Source organism: Eutrigla gurnardus (assembly GCF_963514095.1).
Source record: "Eutrigla gurnardus genome assembly, chromosome: 3".
Taxonomy (NCBI): domain Eukaryota; kingdom Metazoa; phylum Chordata; class Actinopteri; order Perciformes; family Triglidae; genus Eutrigla; species Eutrigla gurnardus.
Window position 1 is genome coordinate 17,316,671 of NC_139917.1, and position 18,284 is coordinate 17,334,954.

General features: G+C 42.2%; 3 protein-coding genes across 6 annotated transcripts in view; 1 reads left to right on the top strand and 2 right to left on the bottom strand.

Moving 5' to 3' along the window:
* Positions 1-87: 87 nt before the first annotated feature.
* Positions 88-10,717, top strand: tecrb (trans-2,3-enoyl-CoA reductase b). Of its 2 annotated transcripts, XM_084006648.1 has the most exons (12): positions 88-186; positions 3,371-3,421; positions 6,544-6,595; positions 6,716-6,760; positions 6,880-6,983; positions 7,159-7,274; positions 7,518-7,623; positions 7,759-7,831; positions 7,918-7,961; positions 8,082-8,148; positions 9,225-9,313; positions 10,052-10,716. In XM_084006648.1, the coding sequence occupies exons 1-12, from the start codon at positions 172-174 to the stop codon at positions 10,223-10,225; spliced, it is 936 nt and encodes a 311-aa protein (XP_083862774.1). In that variant the 5' UTR covers positions 88-171; the 3' UTR covers positions 10,226-10,716. The 2 variants fall into 2 exon arrangements, with proteins under 2 accessions (XP_083862774.1, XP_083862773.1); XM_084006647.1 differs by lacking the exon at positions 88-186 and having other exon boundaries at positions 3,090-3,421; positions 8,082-8,139; positions 10,052-10,717.
* Positions 10,718-11,010: 293 nt separating this feature from the next.
* ndufb7 (NADH:ubiquinone oxidoreductase subunit B7) lies at positions 11,011-13,701 on the bottom strand. 2 transcript variants are annotated; one of them, XM_084006651.1, is made up of 4 exons: positions 13,647-13,701; positions 13,419-13,551; positions 12,052-12,220; positions 11,011-11,186 (listed from the first exon to the last, which is right to left on the bottom strand). In XM_084006651.1, the coding sequence occupies exons 2-4, from the start codon at positions 13,528-13,530 to the stop codon at positions 11,099-11,101; spliced, it is 369 nt and encodes a 122-aa protein (XP_083862777.1). In that variant the 5' UTR covers positions 13,531-13,551; positions 13,647-13,701; the 3' UTR covers positions 11,011-11,098. The 2 variants fall into 2 exon arrangements, with proteins under 2 accessions (XP_083862777.1, XP_083862776.1); XM_084006650.1 differs by having other exon boundaries at positions 13,419-13,692.
* Positions 13,702-14,295: 594 nt separating this feature from the next.
* The window catches only part of LOC311011498 (transitional endoplasmic reticulum ATPase), a 7,397-nt gene continuing 3,408 nt past the window's right edge, over positions 14,296-18,284 (bottom strand). For both annotated transcript variants that reach the window (XM_084006473.1, XM_084006472.1), the window contains exons 9-18: positions 18,027-18,162; positions 17,752-17,864; positions 16,845-17,009; positions 16,529-16,651; positions 16,229-16,441; positions 15,964-16,142; positions 15,755-15,884; positions 15,442-15,600; positions 15,046-15,197; positions 14,296-14,961 (exon numbers count right to left, since the gene is read on the bottom strand). In XM_084006473.1, the coding sequence (XP_083862599.1) occupies positions 14,856-14,961; positions 15,046-15,197; positions 15,442-15,600; positions 15,755-15,884; positions 15,964-16,142; positions 16,229-16,441; positions 16,529-16,651; positions 16,845-17,009; positions 17,752-17,864; positions 18,027-18,162 (1,476 nt within the window). In that variant the 3' untranslated portion in view covers positions 14,296-14,855. The remainder of the gene's footprint in view (positions 14,962-15,045; positions 15,198-15,441; positions 15,601-15,754; positions 15,885-15,963; positions 16,143-16,228; positions 16,442-16,528; positions 16,652-16,844; positions 17,010-17,751; positions 17,865-18,026; positions 18,163-18,284) is intronic.

Genomic DNA, 18,284 nt, shown 5'->3' on the forward strand with positions numbered 1-18,284 from the left:
TGGCTACGGCGCTGATAGTGGCCGTGATTTCGTGAATGTCCCGCGTTTTAATTGGCTGCGGAAGGCGTCGACCCGCCCACAGCAGCCTCAGCAGACTCGCATTACTCCGCCGATTGGAGACGGCTCTGTCACTCATCCGGGATATTAAGGAAGGGGGTGCAAACTGCCAAGATGAAGCACTACGAGGTAAGTAGTGTCTGTTAAACTCTAAACAGTCAAAGGGGCGTTTTATGGACCCAGAATGTAATTATCAGACACATTTGGGATTTTTCCTGTGATATATTGAAGGGAAAACTGCATCGGAACTGCCAATATTACAGCTTTAACACATAAGCAGCGAGGATCCTATACTGCAGCGACGCCGCCTGTCATGGGCTGTTTGCTATCACCGGGGATTTGTGACCTCTCTTTCACGGAAATTAACGTTTTTTCTCGACTAAAATCTTACGTGAAAGTCGAGCTGCTCTCGAGTTATACTCGCATTGTGTATATATATATTTTTCGACGTACGCTGAACGCCACTGTCAAGTCCTCCTCCGTTTAGGATAACGCTCGGCATTAGCGCCATCTCTGGCCGGAACGGCGCTTCTTATCTTGTAATTGCCCAACAATGCAGGTGAACAGTCAGTCAGACCTCTATACTAGTAACAAAGTAGAAAAAAGAAAAAACTGAAACAATTTGTTGGCTAATTCTCTCAGAAACTTCCACAGAAACTTGTTTTTACTCTTTTACCATGAATGTGCTTATAAACCAAATAACCATTGTTAGGCCTTCTGCTTTACATGTTAACACAGAGTATTTTCAAGCACCAAAACCCACCAGACAGCATTTGTGGTAGTCTTGTCAGAAACTGAACCGACTGGCTGCTCCGGGCCCCCTTCCAGTTGTTGATGACTGATGAAGCTGTTGCAACCATATGAGCTGAAAAAAAAAAAAAACTTAAATCATGAAAAATCAATAATTGGTTGCACACACATGAAGTCACAATTTTTTATTAGCAGTTATCAAAATATGGTATGTGGCCATGGTACAACATTATGCAGTCATTATACACCTAAGGTGCCCAGATCAGGGAATCCGGTCACAGAACATGGTGTTACACCAGTATGCAACCACGTGGCTGCAAAGATATTTGTACTTTTGCACATGTTAAAAGAAAACCACTCACACCAGTTCAGACATTCCTTAGTGGTTTTATCAATATCAAATGAAGCTAACATTTTAAGAATAAGTTTATGAATTCAATCATATTAGTTTTTTATTATTATTATTTGTACTGTGTATTACTTTATGCATGCTTTACAGGGCAAGACATCTGAAGAGATATATTCACTTTAACCAACTAAAAACACAGAATTGTTACATATTCTGTTGCAGTGTCATTAGGCACCAGATAGCACCAGAGAGCTGCATCACTTTCACAGTCTTGCTCACACACCGACCGCCCATCAGTGTGTACAAATACACTTATATGGATCAAAGAAACATTTCCATATCGTCTCTTATTCTGTCGAGACAGGAAATCTTTTTGGATTTTAAAAATGGTCTCTTACCTTGGGATAGGAGATCCAGACAAAACCAGTAAAGAACAGCAAAACTCCACTGTTGCAATTAAAGCCTATTTCTCCCTGCTTTACCCTCACCCCAGAGTGCAGTACCAGGACAGACGGTCACTGCCAGACAGAAGCTTTATATAGATGAGATGGGGGAGGTACAGTGGCAGTGGGTATGCCTGGCACAGGATGGGATGGGGTTATTTTTCAGAAGTCTCAGCTGCAGTGTCATGTGTCCTGCTTGATTTAAAAGCATATGTGAATTATGTGAATGTAACATTTGTACAGTCATAAGGCAGTTCAGTTCATTTATTTGAGAAGCCCCGATTTAAAGTTTTAGAAAGGCAACTTGTCTGTTGCAAATTAGATTTAAAAAAATAAAGAAATGCATGCCTGAGCCAAAAAATAATAAACAAAGAAATAGATAAACAAAACCAGATTATCTCAGGCTACAAAACCAAAGCACCAGGGCGTGGTCACCAGCTCAGTTTTACTTTTTTGCCTCAGATAATCGTTATTTAGTGGCACAGTATGTCCAAAAAAACATACAAATATGTGGCAGGTACACATAGTCCAAGCCCCTCTCTAATTTGATGGATGCAAGGGTGAACGTAACATAAAATATTTCATATGTCATGTTGCCACTTGTGACTATATGTCTTTCATTCATTATGAAAACGGCATCCTGTCTGTTCATCATTAGGGAATGGAAGGGTGGGGGTAGGATTCACCAAGGGGAATGCCCCAAGTAAGCCCTCAGAGGGTCTGGAGGATTATCACCCCTTGGTGGCAAGAGGGTGACTCCCCATGTGACGGATTGAGAGATTTGGCTGCTCAGTTTGGTTTCAAAGTATAACATTGTGGAAAAAGCATCACTATATTATTATTATTATTATTATTATTATTATTATTATTATTATTATTCAGGTGTCTGATGAAATGTTGGTGCTAAACAGTTGGTCAGATGGACAGTACTCTAAAAGTGTCTCAAACAGTGAGCCCATGACATCACCACAATAGGTGTGGACGGGTCTGTTGGGAGAGGGTTGGTCATGCAGTTAGTGGTAGACATTTATATTTAGCCGGGGAGTGGAAGAGAGGGGAACCAACTAGGAAAATGGCGTTGCTGTTTGTCATAAAGCCTCTCCTCACTCTTCCCACTTAGCCGGGAGTTAAGAGGTGTCAGGGATCATCAGGTGGCCTTTTTTTAGGGAGGAATTATGTTTCAAAACCAAGTCACGTCTACACGGAAATATAGCTACTGCGCTCCGCTCTAGAAGTTTCCCCTCGATGAGATACACACAGATGATCTACTGCAGACAGTTTACCAGGGAGATGCTGGGCATTCCTGTGTATGCAACTGTGCACACACATGTGGTATACGTCCACGCTCCAGGGGGTCGGCTGGCAGTTAAATAAAGCACCGCAAAAGAAGTGAAGGAATGAGAGAGGGGCAAAGAGGGAGGGAGAATCGAGAGAATGGGGAAGGGGTGGGTGGGCTAGAGGAGCAGGGGAGAGACAGATTTATTTCCACAGCTGAGTGCTGCCCCCTCTCCTCTATGGTTTCTCGTGGAGCTTGGATAGACAGCTGAGGTGTGTGGAGTGACAGGAGCACCGAGAGGAAGAGTGAGGGGGGAAAAAAAACCGAAAATAAAAGTGCAGGAGGAGGACTGTGGACATGGATGCCCTAGCACTGGAGGCCACCAGCACTAAAAAGCCAGCTAACGGGGCGGTGGCGGCTGCCCCGCTCCTGGCTCAAGCCCCGGTCAAACGCAAACCTGCCAAAAAAGCTAAAAAGGCTGTTGTTTTCTTTGAGGTGGAGATACTGGATGCCAAGACCAAGGACAAGCTCTGCTTCCTGGACAAGGTGAGAACACGTTTCTTTTCTGCATGTCTTAGTAACAGGTTTCATCTTCAGTTTAACTATACATTTACAACTGCAGCAAGACTTGCAAAACGTCATTTTAAATGCTGTATGACCACATTGAATTGTCCTTGTTTCTATATGTTTACTTCATGCAACAGGTGCAGGATGCCTGCTCCGGTGTTACAGTAAATAGCCTCTGTGTTTGGGAGTCAGGCGTTTTCTAGAACATTGTCGAGCCGCTGTATTCCTTGCTCTCAGTCAGTGGGTGTGTAAATGAGACGCACTCCAGAGTGCCTTTCATGCAGGCGACGCCGCCGCTGTCTTCTGTTATCTGTGTGATGAAGGGGTTTTTGGATTGCACTCGTACGGGGGATTGACAATATCATACATAACTGTGCAGCTGTGTAAACCAATATGACGGCCCTTCGACAAAGTTTACAATGATGACTTTTCATTACGACTCTGTTGGAGAGCTGCTGATTCAGCTCTGGTCATTGTATGGATAGACATACAGTGCAGCTCAACTTACATAAGGTTTTACAACACCACCACAACCTCTGCCATATATATATATATATATATATATATGCTCTTTTCAATTTGAATAATTTAGAAAATATAACAAGTAACCTCACCTCTCTATGTGAAATGATGAAAGGTTGACAGTTGATCACGCTATTATCTAATTTGGTGCCATTTATTTGTTATGGCTTCCAGAAGTTTGTTGACTAGTCGGGCTAGCTGCTCCTGTTCAGATGGTCAGACGAGGAGGTGCGGTACAGAATAGGTAGGAGTCCCAGGGTATTCCCCTCCCTGCACTTACAGCCAGAAGCCAGCACAGCTAGAAACAGCTCTCATTTGACCCTTCGCTAAGTCCCGCCCCTCAAACGCAGATTCACAGCAGAAATAAACATGTTTACAGCCTGATACAAAAAACGGTTTTGGTCTCGATAGCTTATTTCACGATAATTGTATAGGCGGTGAAATTTTTGTAAACTTACCTACGTGAATTATATTAAGACACGGCACTATTTTTTTCATGTGGTGGGGTAAATATATATGTATATTTAAGAATATGTAATACAACAACAGTCAGTATTACTGTCTGAAGTGCTACTGACGGGCCTGACAGTCAATGCTGTTGCATTAAGAGCGTTAAGTGTATTATAGGTGTGTGCATTAGCCAAGTTTATAGTGGTGTTAGCCTGTTAGCCTCAAGACCACCACATAGAAAGTGCTATCCCTGTTGGATTATACCTTGTTGTCGGCTTAGTTTCCATGGTGACAGCATGCAGTGTTAACACCTTTTTGGAGAGGGCATTTCACAGGTTTGACAGATATAGATCTGGATCTGGACAGAAGGCCCTTTTGGAGAGGGGGGGACTGGTTTCCTAAAGTAGGCTGACAGAACTAAACTAACAGACAGAGTTAGAAATATAACTCAAGTCCTGTATCATGTCTGGGTCAGGGTTTATAGGACAGACTCTGTGATCTCAATACGGAATGAAGCCTGTAGAAGACGCTGGGGGAAGGGGGTCTGCAGGGGTTCGAGAGGTGGTTTCTCAGTGATGTCATCCTGCTGAAAGTGGCTTGTGTTCCTCTGTACAATGTGAACAGAAGCCAAGTCTATTACAGCAGCAGTGTCATTAGACCTCTTCAGTCTGCTTCAGATGGGTCACACAATGTTAGTGTGCGCAGCCACAGAGCAACACGTGTAGAAGAATATGCTTTGATACGTTCTTGCAGTAGTCTCTCCTCCTATGTCACGATAAGCTTGAACAGTGTGATTGCATAGAGGTGTACATTTCACAAAGGTTCTCAGATCCCCTTATCCCAGCTGAAAGTAGGCTTACTGCTAAAATGTTCTGGGAAACTTGTCAAACATCATACATGTCAGAGGCCTGAGAGATATAGATCCAGGCAGTACTAATAGAAAGTACTACCATGTATAGCAAATGGGCTAAAACATGCAAAAACTTTGGCATCGTTTTATGTTCTTAGCATTGTTTGATAACTGAGGTCAAAACTATATTTTAAGGCCTCAAGTAATGGGCGTCATTAGGAATACACCAACTTTTTTCTCCCAATACCAGAAGCGTACTGATCCAATAGCAACAAATCTGTAAACCTCACTGCATGGAGATTATTGGAATATGTTTTGATGTAAGATTAAGTGTCGTCTTCTGGCTGACCCAAGTGTACCCACAGGCAGCTGAGGAGCGCTCCAGCGCTCAGAGTGCTTTTTTTATGCTTCTATGACAACAATCACCACTCTAACCACCGTTCTATTATTAGATTAGCATCACCCTTTGCTTTTTATTATTCATTCAGAGCACTATCTATTTATTTAACATTGTTTTTGTTTACCAACCGGAAGATGTTTGCTTCATACTTTGTAGGAAGGAGCTTAATCTGACAGCTGTAATGTCAGAGCAAGGAGCACCGTCTGTTGGCCACAACACGTACAGCGATAAAAGCACGAAACTCACGAGGAACAGTGTCTATCTGGCTAATCTGCTCCCACAAATGGGCTTTTGTCTTTGTGACATATCGCTGCCCGTAGACGAACACATTTCCCTCAGTGTTCAGGACACATTGGGAATGTGGTTATGGCTTTCAGTTACCTGACTCACTGTTCCATCGTCTAACAACTGTAGATGCCAAGTTTTGCCTCGTTGTGCTCTTCGTGTTTCTGTTTTGTTGTCATTGTGTTTATATTTGGGGTTGTTGTTTGGGACCATTGCTGGCAGCCTGGTGTGTGTGTGTGTGTGTGTGTGTGTGTGTGTGTGTGTGTGTGTGTGTGTGTGTGTGTGTGTGTGTGTGTGTGTGTGTGTGTGTGTGTGTGTGTGTGTGTGTGTGTGTGTGTGTGTGTGTGTGTGTGTGTGTGTGTGTGTGTGTGTGTGTGTGTGTGTGTGTGTGTGTGTGTGTGTGTGTGTGTCTTTAAATTTTAATTCCAGCTGTTAAATAAACCATGGTCACATGGTGTGTGAGCTAAATTTACCACCATCATGAATGGAAAACAGGGTTATTATGTGTGGGTGTGTGGGTGTGTGTGTGTGTGTGTGTGTGTGTGGGGGGGGGGGGTGTTTCTTTCCACTTATTTATTGTGGTGTTATTTGTAGGTCGAGCCAAATGCCACCATCGGAGAGATCAAGTCTATGTTCCACAAGAGCCGTGAGTGCCATCTCTCTGCAGGCAACAGAGCCTAATAAAAATCTTCAAGCTGCACATATACATGCACGCTTTTATGTCCTGTCTTAAGAACCCTGTGGCGTATTTATCTGTCTGTTTCAGATCCTCAGTGGTACCCAGCCAGACAGTCCATTCGCCTCGATGCCAGTGAGTCAGCCAAAGTGTGAAAGGCTATCAGTTTACCTGAAGTGATCGCAGTACTACTTCCCTCCACAAGCAACTCCAAATTGACTGTACATCTCACTCAATACATCTGTGTGTTTCAGAGGGGAAGTCTCTGAAGGATGAGGATGTTTTGCAGCATCTCCCTGTGGGAACCACGGCAACCTTCTACTTCCGAGACCTGGGAGCCCAGATCAGCTGGGTCACAGTGAGTCCAACACGACCGCCGTCCAAGCGGCAGGAACATATCGTGCTGTCACGGTCTTAACAGTCCTGACAAGCCCACATACGCCAGACTAAGAGCAGGATCAAGCATAGCTATATTGAGATTTTCCTGCTACTCAGACTAACCCTGTCCTATTTTCTTTTTTCTTTTTTTCCAGGTCTTTCTGACCGAGTATACCGGCCCTCTGGTCATCTATCTGATGTTCTATTTCAGAGTTCCCTTCATCTACGCACCCAAATATGACTTTACCACCAGTAAACACTGGGTCGTACAGTGAGTGTCTCCAACACACCATCACAAACTTTGCATAGTTCAGTTGAGCTGTCTTTTCCCTCAAAGTAGCTAGTAACAATAGCTGCCAAATAAATGCATAAGAGTAGAAATATAAAGTAGCATAAATAAGTAATTTATTAATGTGGAAATGGCCCCCAAGATTGTAAAAGTATCAGTGCTTCATTGGGAGGATATATTTGCATCTCATCGTGCAGCTCACTCAAATGTTTTTGCTCTTTCCAGTCTCGCCTGTATGTGTCACTCATTCCACTTCGTCAAGAGGCTGCTGGAGACGCTGTTTGTGCATCGCTTCTCTCACGGAACGATGCCATTACGCAACATCTTCAAGGTGAGATACCTTGAGGTGCTTTGATACCACTCGAGCTGTGAGTCTCAATCACGTCGGTTTTTCATGGAGTAAAAGGTGCATCTCAACCACCCAAGGAAGTCTGTGACAATGTTGCTGTCCCGTTCCCCATTTCAGAATTGCACCTACTACTGGGGATTTGCAGCATGGATGGCCTATTACATCAACCACCCGCTGTACACACCGCCCAGTGAGTACGCACGCACCATACCCTCAACACTCGTGTACCAATGTGTCACTGTAACGTCTCTGCATTCATCATTACTCTTGTTGCAGTTTACGGGGAGCAACAAATCCGACTGGCCCTCATCATATTCTTGGTGAGACTTATTCCATCCATGAAAAAACATGTGATTTACATCATTTAAATGGTATTTATATTGTATTTTGCTCTACACGCTCTCTATTAAATCACTTGTGTGACTGTTTTTCTTCCTTAGTTCTGTCAGATCGGCAACTTTTCCATCCACATTGCTCTGCGAAACCTCCGTCCACCAGGTATACACTGTAAGGCCTGTACATCTGACACCTGAACATCCGTCACACACAATCAATTTTGGCCACAGTGAATATTTTATATTTTCAGGGATATTTAATATATAATTGTCCCTGAATTGAATTGTAAAAAATATGGTTTCTAATTAATGCAATGAAATATTATGATATTTGATGTGATTAATGTAGTTCTTGGGTTGTCATGCCACATGAGTCATGATGAAAGATTCAAAAAGTTATACCTATAATTAGATGTTCATGACTAACACGCAGAGATCACATTTAGTAACAGGACCCTGATTAAAAATAAAAATGGCCCACAGAAGTATGTGACATCACATTTTACAGCTAAGCCTCAAACCAGCGAGAGGAGATATGAGCCATGCCCACAGTCTTTGAGGAAACTTTGAGGGCCACAGAATCACAGAATCACAGAATTTGACAATGAAAATTTAATCAAATGTAAAACGCGGAATTTCGTTTAATTTATAAAAATCGGGGTTCACATTGTGGGTATATTGTGACTCCTCCCTAAATGATTGCACTACACATTACAAGTCCATGTTCATGGACTTATAAGTAGAACTACTAGAATGTTTCTTCATTTGTTTCTCATATTTTCTTCTTGATTTATTTAATTTTCTTGTAATTCTCTTTAATGCTATAACATAGAACATATGAAAAATCTCAACGGAAAACACGGAATTTGGGAAAAAAATCTAATGGAATCTGGATAATGAAAACTGAAGTGATTTTTTTTATAGACAAAGGGGGGGCCCTGCAGAAAAAGTTTGGGAACCACTGACTTAGACGTTCAAAATTGGCAACAGGCCAAAATGTAAAGGTCATTATTAAAGCGCCACCATCTGGCCAAATTGCACCACATTGGACAAAGTCTCCCTTGGCTCCCCAGTAAAACACCCACCAAGCGTGAGGTAGATCGGATGAACAGTTCTCAGGATGTACGAAGCACACACAGACATGATTACTTTTGATATCGGACACAACTGTAAGCACTAGAATGAGTAGATGGGTTTTAAAAATGTAATTTTCTTTGACATGCCCTTTGTTTTACTACCTTCATCCAGGCTCTAAGACCAGGAAGATTCCCTATCCAACCAAGAACCCCTTCACCTGGATCTTCCTGCTGGTCTCCTGCCCCAACTACACCTATGAGGTAACACCGCCTTATCTTGCCTCACACCCAAAGCCATGGCCAGAGGCATGACGTTGTCGGGTTGTTCATCTTTGTACTTCTTCCCCGAGGTCAAGGTCACTGTGACCTCAAATCTGTCCCATTCTTTTGATTGTGATATCTCAGGAACACTTGAGGGAATTTCTTGAGTTTTGGCACACACCTGGATGACTATCTGGACTGAACTGATTCGATTTTGGTGGTCAAAGGTCAAGGTCACTGTGACCTCACGTCCGTCCCATTCTCGTGATATCTCACATTTGGCACAATGTCTACCTAGACTCAAGGTTGTAGTGACTAGAATTAGGTGGTTAAAGGTCACTTTGAAGACATATGCTTATTATGAATTAGCATATGATGCAACTCTTTTTCAGAAATGTTTAATAGGTGAAAAAGTAGAAGAAAAAAATGTGATGACATTTTGGATGGATGTGAGTGGAAACTGCAACATGAATGGTTGCCAGAGGCATTCAATGACGAGGCAGTAATTCTAGTTAATTTAGTGATGGCTGATACGTTTTCTCTGCATGAAAATAACATTAATTGCAAAGCTGAATGTTTTAACCACCTAATTACATCGCTCCATGTCTTCCTATTTTGATTGTATTATTGCATTGCACCTTTTTTTTCCTCTTCAAAAGCACTGAAAATTTGGGTTGTTCATATTTGCAGCTGCTGCCCTCTTGTGGTGCAAGTGTGTAACATCTCTTCTTTTTGCAGCTGGGCTCCTGGTTCGGCTTCACATTGATGACCCAGTGTCTGCCGGTGGCCTTCTTCACCTTGGTGGGTTTCATCCAGATGACCGTGTGGGCCAAGGGGAAACACCGCAGCTACCTGAAGGAGTTCCGCGACTACCCTCCTCTCCGCTCCCCCATCCTGCCCTTCATCCTTTAGAAGACTGCTTGACCGCTCCCTCGCCCATTCAGTTCTGCCCGCTTGTAGGAATCAAATACATCCCCCACCCCAATCCATAACTGAGAGTGCTCTCCTGTTTTTTTCAACCTCAAATCTACACTGGAAGTTAGAAAACTCGCTGACTGAATCCTCTTTCCACCTGCGACTTTTCTTTTGCATCCTATCAACGATCCCTGTTCTATTGAGTGCAAATTTAAAGCAATACCCTATTGTTTTTTTTTTTTTATTGCCATCAAGCCCATTCTTTCTAGTTGTGTGTTTGAGCTCCCAGAGCAGTCCCAACTACCCAGCGTATACTGAATGACATAATGTACACAAATGTGAAGATGTCTAACCACGGTCATCTAATACTGTTTTGAGGCTGAATCTCGCGAGGTTTTAGAAAAAGTTAAACGGTTTAGTTTTTGTATCCATTCATCTAAATTTGAAATCATGACAGCATGTCATTTTGTTGATGTCTGAAGTAATTTATTAAAAAAAAGTAAACCAAACTGTTTGTTCTTGCTGCGTTATTATATATATAATATATATTATTAAAGGCGCTACCTCTGTAGACTTTACAGCCACCAGTCTAGCTGAGGAATATTGGAGCTTTGCACAAGAATGTATTGTCTTGGCTTTAAGGTGCCATCAATTATCACAGGCTCTATTTGGTTTGAAATGGGCACTTCAGCTAAATTTGGTTGCAACTATGCATGTTAAAAATAGAGGGCAGTGTAACAAATGTGACGGGCAAAATGTGTAGAAGGAGCAGGGAAGCAATCTTGAGGGGTTGTAGAGCTTAAACAATATTGTTTATTGTGAACCGCAGCACATATATATACAGAGAAGAAGTATCAGAGGATGCACCGATCATGCAGCTTCAGCCTGAGCCTCGATTCTCTTCTTCCTCAGCTGGAGCCTCCTCTCTCTCTCGTACTCCTTCATGCGCATCACATAGCTGGAGTTGGGAAGGAAACGACAGTCAGTAATTAATGACAAGGGTGATGTAAATTAGATTAAAGTTTAGTCGTCAAATCTGAAATTGAGGGTCTCCAATATACTCCTGTGCCATTACAAGTTAACAGCGTTTCTGAGATTAATTATTAGTAAACTCGGCCCTGTTATTAGAAACATGAAGGGTTTCTTTTTTAGTGTTTTTGGAATACTAAATATTCAAAAGGAAAATTAGCTACATAGTCAGCACAACCTTTGAATATTAGACATTAGGCTACATATAATAAATCCTTCAAATAACAAAAAAAACTATGGATAAAATAGGAACATAACGGCTACTAACGATCTTGTGAGAATATTGATGACATAAATATACATTTAAACCAATGAAGTTGGACTGCTGAAAGTTGTTCTCAACTTTTTTTTTTAAACTTAAAAAATTCTGAGGACCACCTTCCAACATGAATAAGAATAAACATAACATGATGAGAAAAAGGGTGAAAAAAATCAAGGTCATATTTCCCATACCCCATCTCCAACATTCATTTTTCATTTTAAAACCTGATCCATTTTGTGTCACTGCATCGGAGGGTAAGGCAAAACATCATAGGCTACCTGATGTGTCGTGATTGGCTTGGTTATATTCAAACAAATCATTGAAATTATACGTTATTTTTTTTAATGTGAATTATTTTGCTTTTTAAAATCACAAAAAAATACAGTTTTCTTTAGTCAATCTAACCATCTGGTAATACTTTTGCCGCCCACTAGATGGCGACATGAGGCCCACCAGCAGGCCACTGTGAGAATAGCTGCTGTAGCAGAGTCAACGACCAACTAAAGCCAAGCTTTCAAATGTCAATACTTACTCCTGGTGTTCGCAGTAGTCCCAGTCATGTCTCTCATGCTTGCAGGCCAGGAAGTTTGGCCAGTTGTCCCTCTTGCACTTCATGAGTTTCAGGAGGTGCTGGGCACAGTAGTCCCTCTGCTCCAAAGGCAGCTGGGCCAAGTTCATCTGTTCCTGGCTTGCTACCATCTCTGACAAAGGGAAACAAATGATCATAATCATCTTTCAATGTATAAGGACACAATTAGGGATACAAGCATGACTAAAGTAGCGGGAATTGGTGACAACAGGGTCAGTTGAATTATGTGTTTATATCGTATATACATTGTATAATTTAATTAATACATTTCTGTTTAAGTTTTGACCAATGCATTGCTGTATTAAAGTCATTTAAACATTAATAATTTTGAAGGTTCAATACTAAATAATTACATTAATATGTATATTACATTTTGTTTCACAAAGTAAGGAAAGTAATGTCACATAAACTAATTATCTCAGTCACTTCCACACATTGAGGCATACAGCTTATTAATTGGTATCATATTGGTACACTGTATCAGCTGATATCCAAAACCCAGGTGCTGTTATCGGGACTGAAAAGGACCAGATCAGTGGATCCTGAGACCTGATGTTACTGTATGGTTGGCTGTGGGAGTCCTGTAATCTAATAACTTTCTAGATGTTCCAACTCTTCTATACAAATATTAGACAATGACTTGACAGACAATGTTTTTATGGCACTCTGACATACTGAAGCTTAAGCTTTTGTAGTGGGGTCTACTGAATCAGACTTCCTGATGTGTTTTTGCTTGATATATGACATCCAAATAATGCTTTAATTGAGTTTTAGCAATAGTGTATGGTTTATCTTTACTGTTAAGACTAAACACTTGACGAAAATATGTCAAATGAAAATTCGCTCTCCAACCTGTATGTGCGCTGTAGTTTTAAAGGTGGATTTCACCTTTTACGTGTACACGGCATCTACCCTGCGCAATATCATACAGAAATGCACCTTACAGTTCAATATGTGTCGTCTTTTGAAACAACCGGGGATATTTGGTAGTTCTGGGCATTAACGTTAATATATACACGCATATGTGCATTGCTTTCTGGATATATATACACAGAACAGGCACCGACAACTTGGAGCCCATGGTTCAAATAAACAGCAAAACGTAAACACGTAGACCATGTCGACAGTAACACCAGCTCCCTTTGACACCGACCTCCTCAAACACTCGTTCGTGCTAGCTGGTAAGCTAACTGTTAGCCCAAAGCTAGCTCGCCCGACGCCTGACGATTGAAACTAGCACGGCCGATAACGACATGAGGTGGTTGTAAACACACAATAGGTTGAAGTTAAAAGCGTATCTGCCAACTAACCTCTCTCGTTTCTCTCTGGGAAGCCAAACTGAGGGTCGAACTCGTATTTCTTCGCTGGGTCCGGCTCGGTATCCGTCTCGGTGACATACCGTCTGGCCAGGTGAGCTCCCATGGCAGCGACGATGTTTATACACTCACACCACAATATATGTATGTATCTATAGTTTGCGGCTGGCCCGTGCTAATCTAATACTTCCAAAATGATTCTCTGATCTGCCATTCGGTCACCTCCACAAGCCCCCTGTTGCCACTTCCGCCTCTCACCGGAAATAAACAGCCAGGCGGAACTTCAGAGAAACACCACACTAACAAAGGTTCCGCTGGCACGTTGCTGGTGTTGTTTGGTTGTTTCCAATAACTTTTTTAAATACCGGTACAACTACTTATTCCTTTTAAAATATTTGATGGTGTTAACTACACATAATTACAGCCAAAACACAATAAAAAGCACACAGGCTCAATATGTGGCTCTTTTTTGGTTGTTGTTTTTTTTGTCAATGGCTTTTACATTTATCTTGGGACGCTTCATTTAGAGTTGTTCAGTGGGGGTGTGTTGGTACAATACAATTTAGCAGATGAAACTGAGTACTACGAAGTAGTAGTACAACAAGTTATATGTGGGAAATATATTTTGTGTGATTTGTGTAAACTTCTGTCATTGTGTGTGTACAAGATGCACCTTCATATGTGTTCAATGGACTCTTTTCATATCAGGTATTTTCACAGTAGTAAAAGCACAGGTGTTACTTATAACATTAACAATAACATCAAGTTTCCCTATAAACCATGACAGTGTGACAGTTAACCAGCGTTGCACAATACTAGTACACAATTACTGCATTGAACATCCCAAGATAAACGAAAGAGTGATGGCATGTGAATACTTTTATTGATCACATTTCAGAGGTGCATAACACAGCACTAACAGTACAAACTAACAAAGAATGGGGAAGCTCTGAAAACATCACAGACTGAGGGAACGTGACTTCATTCTCTGCTCAGGTAGACAATTACTCCACTGTATCTTTACATCTTGCAAATAGTTGTTTGATTCTATTTCAATGCTCTGAATGTGGTATATGCCCCCCCACACAAACACAATTTACACGACTTTCATGATGCAAACAGATTACAGTGTGACAACCCAAAGCTTTGATGTTGTGGTTGACTGATTTATTTTTTTGTCTTACATGTGTATTGGCTTTTACATTGAACATGATAGCATCACTTTGAGATAGGCATTTTTTTTGTCAGATTTCTTGTTTGATTCATGTTTTTAAAAGTCTTTAAAAAAAGATTCCTTATGATTATAACAACTGTTATATCTCAATTTCCCCCCTTTGTATCTAGCTGTTTCCACTCCCATTAGTCCATTCCTCCAAGGAAGCCAGGTGGAAGAGCTTGCAGCTATATATATAACTATATAGCGGGTTTTTCTCATTGATAGAGATCATCATTGCCTTCCTCTCTGTACAGGCCTGGCCTCCCTGACCCAGAGCCTGACCCCTGACCTCCAGATTGCGTACCAGTAGCAGAGGGGAACCTAGGTGGGGGAAAAAATAAAGAAATTACCTCTAAATACATCTTGAAGATATTTTGTGTGACACTTGTACTTTCATATGTATACCTGAAGTTTCCGAAACCTCGGCTCTGCTGCAGAGTTTGAGCAAACATTTCATATTTACGGATGTCGTTGTCACTGACAGAGCGACGTGCAAATCGCATTGCCTCTTCAAAGTGGTCCTTCCTGATCTCTGGGACCGGATCAACGTCGTCATCCTGCAAGTAGAGAAAAACATTATGTGTGTGCATGTGTGTGTGTGTGTGTGTGTGCACGTGTGTTCCCAGTCCAAATGCTGAGAGTTACAAAACCCACAGCCGCCCTTTTGGGAACTTTTTTTATCTTCCAGTCTCTTTCTGTACCGAGCACTCACACAGCCCAATTATCAGTGTCCTGGTTAATACATAATTGTACGGTGTACGTAAGCAAGTATGCAGCGCAGCGGTCGCCTAGCAATCTGACCATGGGGATGTCTGGTCTGTTCTGCCTCTGACGCTCAGCCTTGATCTCGGCCTCGATGGCCTCACGGATGGCCAGCTTACAGGCCCGCTGGCAGATCTCCGTCAGGTCCGCTCCGGAGAAACCCTCTGTGATGCCAGACAAGTAGTCCAGGTTCACATCCTACAGGAAGGAGGGGAAACAGAACAGGAAAAGTCCTCACATTGATTGCTTTTACATTTTACCTCTGTCATCTAGAGTATAAAGAGACAGACCCACATTTCATTTTCTGCATTTTTCCTGCAGACAGTAACTCATGTCCATGTGTGTCACTTACTCGTGCAACAGGTGACTTGCGTAGGTTGGCGTTTAGGATTGCTGCACGTGATGGTTTGTCTGGAAGCGGGATGTAGATGAGCTGGTCCAGACGGCCCGGACGCAAGATGGCCGGGTCTATGATGTCTGGTCTGGTGTGACAAGAGGAGTGAGATGAGAACCGCGTATTGCTTCTCACAAACCACAATCGCTTCCTACTAACTTATGCACCTGTTTGTGGCACCAATGATGAAAACGTTCTTTTTATCCGACATGCCGTCCATCTCTGTGAGTATCTGGTTGATGACTCTGTCCGCTGCACCACTTCCGTCTCCGGCTCCGCCTCCTCTGGATTTGGCAATGGAGTCTAACTCGTCGAAAAACAAGATGCAGGGGGCCGCCTGTCTGGCCTGTAGGAAGAGAAGGTCAGCAAGGTGAAGGTGTGAAACAGATCCTCTCACAATTATTCATGTTTCTTCCCTTTCTCTGCTCTCACCTTATCAAACACGTCTCTCACATTGGCCTCCGACTCTCCAAACCACATGGTGAGCATCTCAGGCCCCTTGATGGAGACAAAGTTTGCTTGGCACTCGTTGGCGATGGCCTTAGCCAGCAGGGTTTTCCCGCAGCCAGGAGGACCGTAGAACAACACTCCACGAGACGGAGTCATACCAAACTTCAGGAACTTGTCCGGATACTCTACAGGGTACTGTGGAGAGCGACAGGAAGACGGGCTTGTTGATGAGGCTTGTGTTTGTAGGTATGATCAGAGTGTGGGTGTGTGAGTTTCATCCACCTGAACAAGCTCTTGCAGTTCTCTCTTGACCTCGTCCAGTCCTCCCACGTCCTCCCAGTTCACCTGCGGCACCTCTGCAACAGTCTCTCTCAGGGCTGATGGGTTGCTCTGACTCAGAGCCCACTGAGGGAGGACACGGTGAGTGATCGGGGGAGGATATGAATCTCTTCATTTATGCATTCATTAAGACAGATTCAGTCTAGGGTTTATTACGTGGTTACAAATGATGAGATGCACAGTTGTGTTCGTTGAGGCATTATTACACCCGCATGCTGCCTGGAAGAGCAAATGTGTGTATTTGTGTGTGTGTGTGTACCTGGAAGTCATCCATGGTGACAGCCAGTGAGTTGAGCAGGTCGGCATCGATGGATTCGTCCTCCAGGTCTATGAGGGTCAACTTCTTGCGGATGGCTTGCAGAGCAGCTTCTGAGCACAGAGCAGCCACGTCGGCGCCAACATGGCCGTGGGTCTCTGTGGCGATCTGCAATGTGTTAAATAGCTCAGGGACATTCATATTAACTTATTAAACCACACACATGCGTATGAAGGTTGGGATGGATGCCATCAGAAGACAGCATGTTTGCTGAGTGTAACATTTTTCTTTGTAGCTCACACTGAAATTAGACACTGACAAAATTCGATGGCAATTAATGTTTATAGGAGGGAGTGAATTTAATTGAACATAATTTAATTGGTTGTTGTCTCTTGAAGGTGAATATTTATCGATCAGATATATCATATTTTTACAAAGAATACATACAGGTAGCTTAATTCTCTCTCAAATAATGAATAAGTCATATTGTTTATCGTCTAATTATATTATGTCAAAGTTACGGAAATACAATACATTTCATGTACTTGTAGTGATCTCCAAAATAAAGACATTTACTTTAATTTAATTTAGAAAAAAAACATATTTTAAATCCACTCTGATCACTTTTATCTCAGCGAACATAGTTTTAAACATTTATAAATCTCCCCCTTTATTTTCATAGGGAATATGTTTAAATATATAATAATAATAATAGTTCCATCAAATGGGAGCCATTTCAGCACACCTTATTAAAAAAATTCCATTGGAGCCAATTATTTTCATTATCATTTAATCAGCCAATGACTTTCTCAATAAATAGTATTCATAAAATAAAATAAAAAACAGCTTTAAAACTGTCTAAAACCCAAATATGCTCAATTTGCTGTCAATTTATGCTACATATTCTCACCTTCTCCAGGTTGATGTCGTCAGACAGTTTCATGTTTTTGGTGTGAATCTGCAGAATCTCCAGTCTGCCCGTCGAATCAGGGATTCCAATGTCAATCTCCCGGTCAAACCTGCCTGGAGAGAGACGTCACCCTTTGTGAGTGTGTGTGTGTGTGTGTGTGTGTGTGTGTGTGTGTGTGTGTGTGTAGATGCAGGTGTGTGTGTGTGTGTGTGTGTGTGTGTGTGTGTGTGTGTGTGTGTGTGTAGATGCAGGTGTGTGTGTGCGTGTGTCCTGACCAAAGCGTCTTAGAGCAGGGTCCACGCTGTTTGGTCGGTTTGTGGCAGCCATGACAACCACATGAACTCTTTGCTTCAGGCCATCCATCAGGGTCAGGAGCTGGGAGACTATACGCCTCTCCACCTCACCGTGAGTCTACACACACACACACACACACATACAGAAATATTTTTTTATTTCCTTCTTTTGTCTGTATTTTCTTGCATTTACAGAAAAGAAACAGACATTTGATCACAGATACAAACAGTTCATGCTAA

What these genes read in the sequence shown, in the direction of transcription:
- tecrb (XM_084006647.1), top strand. Translation starts at nt 3,233, where the DNA reads ATGGATGCCCTAGCACTGGAGGCCACCAGCACTAAAAAGCCAGCTAAC. An exon ending in AGCTCTGCTTCCTGGACAAG is followed by an intron (nt 3,422 to 6,543) that starts GTGAGAACACGT and finishes TGTTATTTGTAG; the next exon opens with GTCGAGCCAAATGCCACCAT. An exon ending in CATTACGCAACATCTTCAAG is followed by an intron (nt 7,624 to 7,758) that starts GTGAGATACCTT and finishes TCCCCATTTCAG; the next exon opens with AATTGCACCTACTACTGGGG.
- ndufb7 (XM_084006651.1), bottom strand. Translation starts at nt 13,530, where the DNA reads ATGGGAGCTCACCTGGCCAGACGGTATGTCACCGAGACGGATACCGAG. An exon ending in CCCAGAGAGAAACGAGAGAG is followed by an intron (nt 12,221 to 13,418) that starts GTTAGTTGGCAG and finishes TCCCTTTGTCAG; the next exon opens with AGATGGTAGCAAGCCAGGAA. An exon ending in GACTACTGCGAACACCAGGA is followed by an intron (nt 11,187 to 12,051) that starts GTAAGTATTGAC and finishes TCCCAACTCCAG; the next exon opens with CTATGTGATGCGCATGAAGG.